We start from the raw sequence: 10,749 nt of genomic DNA on the forward strand, positions 1-10,749 counted from the left end.
GAACAGCACGTGATATAAATGGCGCCAAAATGGATGATGCATTCTTTATTTAACACTTACATTCGCAAATGTAGTGTACTCAATGATCTTCAACTTTGTGCTTTATTTGACCTTTTTGACTTTAAAAAAAAAATGGCATTGTCACTGATGATTATAGAAAAAAAGATGACTGTGGAGTGATTACCAATGAGACGACTCTTCACAAGAGAGCAAATGACACAGAAATTAACAACTATAGGTCAACGTACGGCCTTCAACAATGAGTTAATCCCATACCCCATGGTCAACTATAACAAACGACAACCACTGAATTACAAGATCTTCACATAAGAAAGGCACATATATATATATATAATGTGTGTGTGTGGGGGGTGGGGGTGGGGTAAGCATGTAAGTTGGATCCCTCTACACTGGAAAAGTGGTTCAAAAGTACAACATAAGAACGAATTATATAACAATCCGTAAATAGGCTTAACTCATTAGATGGATACATGTACAAGAAGTGCATCTAACAAAAACAGAGTGGACGTGGCCGAGTACTTGTACACTCCAACAACAAAAAGACACTTAGTACAGATCTAAGAGTACTTGCAGTTACTTGCAGCTAGTTCAAAGCCACTAACAACTAATAACAAAAAATCATCTACTACACGGAACCCGTGTCTGGCGTAGAAAATTGAAATCCTGATACATTATTACTTTATTGTACATAATTCTAAATCAAACATAGATTTGTATGAACAGTCTTCAAACTCCTCAACATATTGGGCATCAAATTGTTCATTTTGTGCTACTGTGAAGTGGTTTTTCCAGTCTCCTACTATTCCTGAAACATAGTGATAATGAACGTGTTTTCATAAAATATAACTTTGATACATTAACAGTCAAATATTATTTTTGTGTTACCGATTAATGGCTAGAAGTTTTTCCTCTATTAGCTCATAGATTTATTGACTTTTGGTTGCTTAACGTCGAGTGTCTCCGACTATTTATAGACATAATTTTGTCATATGTCCGTGACGTCATCAACACTTTGCCAAGATGATATCGTTAACTATAGAATTAAGAATTTAATGAATAGAACTGACTGTCATAACATAACCAAAACAATGTGGCTGTGTGGGTTATTCAGTGTGCACCAATTTCTTAATGTTATTTCTTCATAGCCAGAACACATATTACATGTATAAGCATTACTTAAATGTTAGATTGCAGGATAAATCATATATTAATTGTACATTGTGGAAAAATAGGAATTTCCTAGATTCTCGCTATGAAACAAGAAAAACGCTCGGCAAATCTCGCGTTTTGATTATTAATTGCTTACAACTAAATTCTACATATTTTTCAGTGAACGAACACGGCTTCCCTTACAGAACTGAAATGTTTGCAGCCTTTTTGCTGCAAGCTTGCGGCAAGTTTGCAGAAACAAATATGTTTGCAGTAAGATTGCAGGAAAAACAAGAATATAAGGGATTTTCGCAGCTAGATTGCAGGAATCTTTGACAATTTTATATGTTTGTAAGAGCATTGCAAGAAACTACATAAAACGACTGAGCATGTCTATTGTTTACTTCCTGCAATATAAAGATTTGAAATTCGAAAATGTTGGTGATGTTTGCAATGTGTCATGATATATATTAAAGTTCAGGGATGCATTATAGTTTGGCAATTAACAGATTAGTTTTTAAAGACATTATTTGTAAGTACAAATTCATCGTAGAATGTGTAAACTTATGGAATTTATTCCCTCCACAGATATCTGCATGAAGGTTAAAATTACATTTTCAAATATGTAACCATGCAATGTACAATACTCCCTCATATGCTTAGAGATTATAACTTACACAATATTTAAGTCTAGTTGGATTTTGTGACAATTTTAACTAAACTAGCTTTGTATATATATATGTATGCGCAAAGTGAACTTCAAATAAATCTTTTTTTAACTTTAGATTCATGCATGTAATTCATTTGAGAACGTTCTTGGAATTAATTTAACTTATTTAACATGTTGAAAGGTATACACTTATGCTATGATAATTTTTCAAATGATAAAGTAATTGAATTATTTTATGAATGGATGTAACATAACTTTTTTAGAATTTGCTGTGTAATACAGATAAAATGGTGTGTACACAACAGCACATTGGTTAATTGTATAACAGATTGATTTGAATAAAAATGTTTGCCGCAGGTCTGCAGCAAACACGCAGGAGAAAGATTAATTTGCATAAATATGTTTGAAGCAGGTCTGCGGCAAACACTCATTTGCATATACATGTTTGCAGCAGGTCTGCAGCAAACACGCAGGAGAAAGATTAATTTGCATGAATATGTTTGCAGCAGGTCTGCGGCAAACACTCATTTGCATATACATGTTTGCAGCAGGTCTGCAGCAAACACTCATTTGCATATAAATGTTTGCAGCAGGTCTGCAGCAAACACTCATTTGCATGGTAAATTGTTTGCAGCAGATCTGCAGCGTATTTGCAGCAAACACGCTGCAAACACGGACTCTGTGTTCGCTGCAAGTCTGCAGCAAGTTCGCAGCAGACTTGCAGCAAATGTTCGCAGGAGGCTGATATTTTCAGTAACGGTTATCTAGCACATTTAACTTCAGTTTACTATTATTGTGAAGTTTGTTTAAAATAATTATTAGAAACCCAGAGGAATGGCTTAGAGATGTTTAACTAACAGTGGAAAATATTACATACATATCAGGATAATTATTTAACCTGATATCAAAATAGATAGCTTTATATTGAACACAATGTATTAATTCGAGTAAATATAAAAAAAGATCTGCTTATCTGCAAACCCGAATAATCCAGTCGTTATATTACGCTTCCTATCGATCACTACATTCCTCGAAAGGTGGAGAGAATCGGAGACGGTAAGGGCTTGAATTATTCGAGTTACTTCTCTGCTCAAATCAAAAGATATTATCCTTCTCGTTTGTAGTTTGTTGGGTCCAAGTTGCGGAGTATTTAGTTTTCCATGTAATGCTTTGTAGTTTTCTGTTTTTCGTTTTGTCGTTAATTGTGCTTTGTCATGGTGATGTTCATTTTTCTTTTCGTCCATTTTCTTAATTTTGAATTCTTTTTCATCCTTTATGTTGTAAGCCTTCTCTGATTTTTTAACTTAAGTATTGATAGGAATAGACATATCACACTAGAATTACATGTACTCTTATTTTTTCTATATTTGCATGTCTAGCACAAACACAACTGAAATGAGTTTTTATTAATGCAAATGTTTAATGTTATAAGAGAAGATCTAAATTCGTGTTATATTGACTTCATGATTTTGCGTGCATAACATAACGGGAAATGTTACTTGTAAAAGAAATGTCAGCAACGATATTAAATTTAATGCACAGAAATACCTTCAAGTTGCTTGTAAGATTGAATACTGAATTTCCAAATATTTTTTATTTATTAAACGATTATAACAAAAATACAGATTATTTAGAATTGGAGCAAAACAGCCTATTGCATACTCCGAAACAGTGACAATGTACATGTAGTCTTTTCTCCGAACCTCTGTCTTATGTAAATTAGGCGAAGAAACATCGCCGCTGTTTCAAAGTTGGCATGCGCCAATCAAAGAATACGTTTCTGGCATATTTTTGACAAATATATTTAAGTTTCCTTTAAGATAAAAAGGAGTATTAAAGTTACCTTTTCTATATATGAATGTCGTTCCGTCCCCAGCTTTTGAAAAATCAATCTTATTTTCTTTCATGTTCTCAAATGATGTTGCTTTTGCAATGTCTTCTATAAGTTTATCTGTGCATTGTACTTCTAGGAAGTCGGCTAGCTTCCTAATCTCTGTTTTGGGGTCCTTTATTATCCATTAAAAAAAATAGATAACCATTAAAGTGAGAAACACAATCCGTTTCAAGGTCACATGCACATATATTTTTAAGTGTACTTCAAAATGACTGCATGTATGTATATGGAATTGGATATATATCATTGTGTGCAGTTACTTAGCCAGATATCAGTTTATGCATAAAAAATAAAACATGACAAACAGAATGTTATTTTTTTTTTAGAATTCATATCCAGCTCAAAGAGTTCTAAATACATAACAATATATTGTAAACATAAAAAGAGCCGTCTTATTACGCGTACCTCATTTTGAAAATCTTGTTACATGTATATCAATGAATTACAATCATGAAACACAAAGTTAAAATTTTATCAGAGCGAGAGATAATGTATAAGAATATATTGTTTTCACTACTGTCATCTGAAATAATGAACAACAAACAATCGTGCTTTCATAAAAAAAAAACAATTTTAACTGAGTGAAGATATAGGTTTATATTTGGTTGGAGATTACTTTATATTGATTAGAAAATATACAATCACAAACCTTTTTCATTTCCTCATAAGAGCAAGTGAAGATCATGCCAGGACAGTTTTTCTCTGCTTGTTCAATTCCCTTTTCATAAGTGTACCATGATCCATAGGCACCTACAAATATCCAATTGTATAAGTCATTCAAAATGCACTTATTATGCACAGTATCCACCTACACATCTATACTATTAAACGAGAAGACCTCATTTTTGGTGTCGCTTCTCTCCTTTCCACAATAAATTAATCAACACGCCTCTGTGTCCTTTAGGTACAGTGCATAGTCGCATTTGTCATCCATTCATATGATTATTCAGATTGAGTTATTTTGGGAGAAAAACGAGAAAAAAGGCATCCGGATATTGTCCCGTCATTGGACAAAATTTTAAGTCAGATTAGACTTCCGGTTTGCGTTTTTCTGTATACTTTGAACATACATATGATATACAAAGAATAAAGTGTATTTTCAGAATTCTATCTGCTATCATTTTCAAGTTTACTATCCACGGCGGTCACAGGGTTTATTAAATAGAGAGGATATGTATACTATATCAATGACCACCATGGATCGATTAGTAAACTTAGAATTGAAAGTAAATACACTATATTTAGATAGTAATGAATGTTCATGATATACAGATAAGCGCTAAAAATATTCATGTGAACTTTTGATACCTTTTCTGAAATTCTCCAGTCATTAAATCTTTTACAAAATTCATTGATTACAAAAAAAAAAGATGTGGTATGATTGCCATGTTGAGACAACTCTCCACAAGAGACCAATATGACACAGAAACTAACAACTATAGGACACCGTACGACCTTCAACAAAGAGCAAAGCTCATACTGCATACTCAGCTTCAAAAGGCCCCGAACTGACAATGTAAAACAATTCAAACCAGAAAACTAGCGGCCTTATTTATGTACAAAAAGTGAACGAAAAACAAATATGTAACACATAAACAAACGACAACCACTGAATTACAGGCTCCTTACTTAAATGTTCATAACATACTAAATGAAAACTATGTTCATATTGAAATTGATAGAAAACCAAAAATTGGGAATTTTGGAAATAAAGGAGGAGGGATAAAAAAAAACAAGCATTTTCCTGTCCCAAATAACCTATATATGACTTATGATACTTTTGCTGAAATTCTCCAGTTATTCAATATTTTACAAAATTCTTCCAACAACACTTTACATACTTTAAACTACGCTCTGAATGCCCGCGATTTCGCGGGTGTGTTCTAGTAATTTTTTATAGTAGAACATGCCTGCGAATTCGCAGTTCATTTGTGCAAGTAAAGAGTTTTGAAATTTCGCGAGTGGTACAAAATGTACGTCGATGGCATGAACATGCACACAAGCGACATTAGGAACCTCCTGCCTTTTTTGTTAGTCTTGTATTTTTTGTTATTTTTTGTTAATTAATTTCGCAAAATTTCGTCTGTCAGTGACTTCCATTTTTGCTGAACTAATATATAGTGTTGTTAAGGGGTCACATGAAGACTAATTGGTGGCCTTGGGTTGTTTTCCGCTCTTTGGTTTGGTTGTTCTCTATTTTACACCTTCTCCGTTTCCATTTCCAATAATATGTTTGTTTATTAGTTTTTTATATCACTACATTGTATCTGTCCCCATGACAGCCACTTCTTTGGGGGGGGGGGGGATCAACCACTGTCTACATAGATTTCGATCATTGTACTACAATAATTGCTAACACATTCGCAAATACAATTTTTATTCTTTTAATTAATGTATCAATAACTTACATTTTGCCGACATCCACAAGTCGAAAAACTCATTCCAAGTTCCAAAGAAGCTAAGAAATATATTGTCTTTCCTCGAATGGTGATAATACGATGCGCATGTGTCTTTCGGGTTTCTAATCATGTGTATTATCTTGCCCCTATGTTCGATGTGTCCCTTCGGAAGATATCGGAACTGACAATGAGTGTTGAGTAGTCTAGGCGATGGAAGGTCATCCGTGACAGAAAAGTCGGAAATGGTTTCCAGCATCGTCGTAGCTTTGTTTATATTATCGAGTTCTGCTGTTTTTCGGATTAACATACTGGTGATTTCGTTTATCCAATGTGTTCCTGGGGAAATGGATATTAAAATCGTTAAAGACATGCATGTATACAAAACTGGACAACATACAAAAGTGGGAAACATATCTGAAAAATTTCAAATAATAATTTCACAAACAATACTGTGTAACAAAATGCACACAATGCGCGTCGAGTTCGAATATAATACATAAACATTAACTCATATTACTCGAGCTAATCATTCGTGTTTGTTTAATGTTACAGATAAATACCTGACTTTGCGTACGTGCATATCATAATATCTGAAACTCTTGACTGGAAATTAGTGATATCTTTCAAAACTTGTTCGGCTCCTTTCTCTCTGAATGGAAGAAAAGATGGATAACAAACTCCATCATGCTCCGGTAAGGGAACAGGTTCTAAACTCTCTCTAATTTTCTTTATTTTTTCCAAATCCGATGCCATAGTTTGAGTAATATAATTCTGCAATAAAATTTAATTGCAGTATAAATTTCTAATGGTTGACTCTTTGAATAATAATTATTGTATATTTGCAGAGCCCGAGAAGATAACTGTTGCGCCTATAACGAAATTACAATAATTTATATTGTACGCGGTGTCAGGCTAGTTTGTGTTCAATTAGTACCTATATTGTGCCTTCTGCCTAGACTTGCAAAAAATAAAATGCAAATGATACCAAAGGGACATTCAAACAAAAGAATATTAATAAACTGACAAAGCCATGACTAAGAAAGAAACAGGCAAACAGCAGTACAATACACAACATTGAGCAACTATAATCCCGCACAAAACAGGGGGGAAATCAGGTGGTAATGCAGGGGAAAGCAGATCCTTCTCCACATGTGAAAATTGGTGTCACAATTCGTGAAACCTTGAACAATAGCATACCATGGTGCCATATATTGGAACAGAGAAAATAAGGGAAAATTCACACGAAGAAACCTACATTTACGTACAGGATGGGTACCACTTGTGAACCATGATCTGCTTATTTTCCGGAGCACATGTCAATTGAGATCCCCCTCTTTTTCGTTTTTTTATGATGCTCTTGTTGCCTAAAATTGAGTTTTATATATGTTGTGTCTTGTACTTTGGTTTTTGTTGTTAGTTTTTGTTTTTGACCTGGCGTTATCAGTTTGTTTTCGACTCATTAGTTTGAATGTCCCTGTTAGTGGAGACAAACGTCGAGTGTGTCCTTAGTGATTATAAAATTGAAATTGTTCATGATACTTAGGTGTAGTTTTTACTATTCGTAATAGATATTTTTTTAGAATACGGAAAAGCAGATATCAGTAAAACACTATCTTATTGATAACATTGTAAATACAAATATTGCTGTATTTGATAGATTGATATTATCAGTATTGAAGACCACAGTTTGAAGTCTTGGTCATATCGTGGCAGCCACAACTTTTGTAATTGGTCTACTGTTTCCTCATAAAAATACCATTAAAGAAATATGTCATAAAAATATTTACAAAGGCGAAATGAATACTTACATATGTACATGCATACTTCATTTTTAGCCATGTGACTTCATTGATCATGATGTTAGCATAGCAAACTCATTTAAGAAAAGCAATGACATTTTGATACATGTAAATACCTAAAATTAATTAGCTACATGTATCTAGAAATTAAGAAAATATGAAAAGGGCTTGTCTTGTGACTTCATTGATCATGACGTTAGCATAACAAACTCATTTAAGAAAAGCAATGACATTTTGATACATGTAAGTACCTGAAAGAGGGGGTGCAAGATACCAGAGGGACATTTAAACTAATAGATAAAAAAAATAAACTGAAAACGCCATGGCTAAAGAAAATAAAAGACAAACAGAAAAATAATAGTACACACGACACAAAATAGAAAAATAGACACGAACCCAACAAAAGACTAGAGGTGATCTCAGGTGCTTCGAAAGGGTAATCAGATCCTGCTCCACATGTGACACCCGTCCTGTTCTCATGTTATTACAAACCCGTAAATAATCTAATTCGGCAGGTCACATTCGTGAAAAGGGAACTGGATCGTAGTTACGACAGGAACACGTATCCAATATCATCTGTAAAACGGATATTCCATTACAGTCAACCAACTCGCCTCGTGATTGTGTCCGTAAGATTTAAGGAGACAGGGTGTATATACAAACCTCAACTCGTGTCCAGATTCAGCCAACAATGTCACAATAAAAAGCAACTTTAAAGTTATTTATATACAACTAAAGGAGTTATAAAATGTTACGTTCTAGATGTCGACATGCCTTCTTATCGCTATGATAAAGGTCAAGTTATCAAATGGTAGGTTATGTAAGGTGAATATGTGTAACTAATCTGCACTATATCTTAGTATGAATGGAAAGGTCAATGACCAAACAGGGATACAATAATATGATATACTTATCAGAACAATAGTTCTCAATATTAACGCAACAACCCAAGTTTCTATTGTCGAATGACAAAAACATATGATAATATACATGTATCCAATTTTCGAACCTTAATTTGATGAGTCACATTGTTATGAAAAATTAGTAATTTATTTTCAGATTACTTGTGTAATATTTTATCCCTCTTGACATAACATAGTTTGTGTAAAGCAACGTTCTTAGACTTACCTAGTAGTTTTCGTTATTGATCAACGTTCTTAGACTTACCTAGTAGTTTTTGTGTAAAGCAACGTTCTAAGACTTACCTAGTAGTTTTTGTGTAAAGCAACATTCTAAGACTTACCTAGTAGTTTTTGAGTAAAGCAACGTTCTAAGACTTACCTAGTAGTGTTTGTGTAAAGCAACGTTCTTAGACTTACCTAGTAGTTTTTGTGTAAAGCAACGTTATAAGACTTACCTAGTAGTTTTTGTGTAAAGCAACATTCTAAGACTTACCTAGTAGTTTTTGTGTAAAGCAACGTTCTAAGACTTACCTAGTAGTTTTTGAGTAAAGCAACGTTCTAAGACTTACCTAGTAGTGTTTGTGTAAAGCAACGTTCTAAGACTTACCTAGTAGTGTTTGAGTAAAGCAACGTTCTAAGACTTACCTAGTAGTGTTTGTGTAAAGCAACGTTCTTAGACTTACCTAGTAGTTTTTGTGTAAAGCAACGTTCTTAGACTTACCTAGTAGTTTTTGTGTAAAGCAACGTTATAAGACTTACCTAGTAGTTTTTGTGTAAAGCAACGTTCTAAGACTTACCTAGTAGTTTTTGTGTAAAGCAACGTTCTTAGACTTACCTAGTAGTTTTTGTGTAAAGCAACGTTCTTAGACTTACCTAGTAGTTTTTGTGTAAAGCAACGTTCTAAGACTTACCTAGTAGTTTTTGTGTAAAGCAACGTTCTTAGACTTACCTAGTAGTTTTTGTGTAAAGCAACGTTCTTAGACTTACCTAGTAGTTTTTGTGTAAAGCAACGTTCTAAGACTTACCTAGTAGTTTTTGTGTAAAGCAACGTTCTTAGACTTACCTAGTAGTTTTTGTGTAAAGCAACGTTCTTAGACTTACCTAGTAGTTTTTGTGTAAAGCAACGTTCTAAGACTTACCTAGTAGTTTTTGTGTAAAGCAACGTTCTTAGACTTACCTAGTAGTTTTTGTGTAAAGCAACGTTCTAAGACTTACCTAGTAGTTTTTGTGTAAAGCAACATTCTAAGACTTACCTAGTAGTTTTTGTGTAAAGCAACATTCTAAGACTTACCTAGTAGTTTTTGAGTAAAGCAACGTTCTAAGACTTACCTAGTAGTGTTTGTGTAAAGCAACGTTATAAGACTTACCTAGTAGTTTTTGAGTAAAGCAACTTTCTAAGACTTACCTAGTAGTTTTTGTGTAAAGCAACGTTATAAGACTTACCTAGTAGTTTTTGAGTAAAGCAACTTTCTAAGACTTACCTAGTAGGTTTTTATTTTTATTGATTTGATGTCAGTACATTTGTATCTAATCCAAGCTGTCTGATTAAATGTCGGAGGTTATACAATATGTCTTATTAACATGCAACTCTCGTTTTATAAATCAAATCAATATATTTTATAAGTTACAAATGTATGTCAGTGTTATCTCACACACGTACATGTAGTAATGTCAGTGGTAAGATTCGGGTTGATACCGTTTAGAGGACGACGATTTGATATTCGAGGGGGGGGGGAGGAGGATTTGTTTTGGATCGGTTATTTATTTTTGAAGTTGAGGGGACAGATTATTTATTTTCTGCACTTTTTCATTGAAACAAGGGACTGGTTATTTATTTTAAGAACTATATTTAAAAACATACATTTTTTTGATTCACCAAATTAATACATGTTAAATGTATAGTAAAGTCATTATG

At 33.4% G+C, this 10,749-nt stretch overlaps 1 protein-coding gene across 2 annotated transcripts; it reads right to left on the bottom strand.

The window, feature by feature from the left end:
- Window positions 1–685: 685 nt before the first annotated feature.
- LOC139481971 (sulfotransferase 1B1-like) lies at window positions 686–10,455 on the bottom strand. 2 transcript variants are annotated; one of them, XM_071265543.1, is made up of 6 exons: window positions 10,316–10,455; window positions 6,694–6,904; window positions 6,143–6,469; window positions 4,384–4,484; window positions 3,684–3,846; window positions 686–826 (listed from the first exon to the last, which is right to left on the bottom strand). In XM_071265543.1, the coding sequence occupies exons 2-6, from the start codon at window positions 6,884–6,886 to the stop codon at window positions 696–698; spliced, it is 915 nt and encodes a 304-aa protein (XP_071121644.1). In that variant the 5' UTR covers window positions 6,887–6,904; window positions 10,316–10,455; the 3' UTR covers window positions 686–695. The 2 variants fall into 2 exon arrangements, with proteins under 2 accessions (XP_071121644.1, XP_071121645.1); XM_071265544.1 differs by lacking the exon at window positions 10,316–10,455 and adding an exon at window positions 8,596–8,669.
- Window positions 10,456–10,749: the final 294 nt, after the last annotated feature.

Source organism: Mytilus edulis, chromosome 7 (genome assembly GCF_963676685.1).
Source record: "Mytilus edulis chromosome 7, xbMytEdul2.2, whole genome shotgun sequence".
Classification (NCBI taxonomy): domain Eukaryota; kingdom Metazoa; phylum Mollusca; class Bivalvia; order Mytilida; family Mytilidae; genus Mytilus; species Mytilus edulis.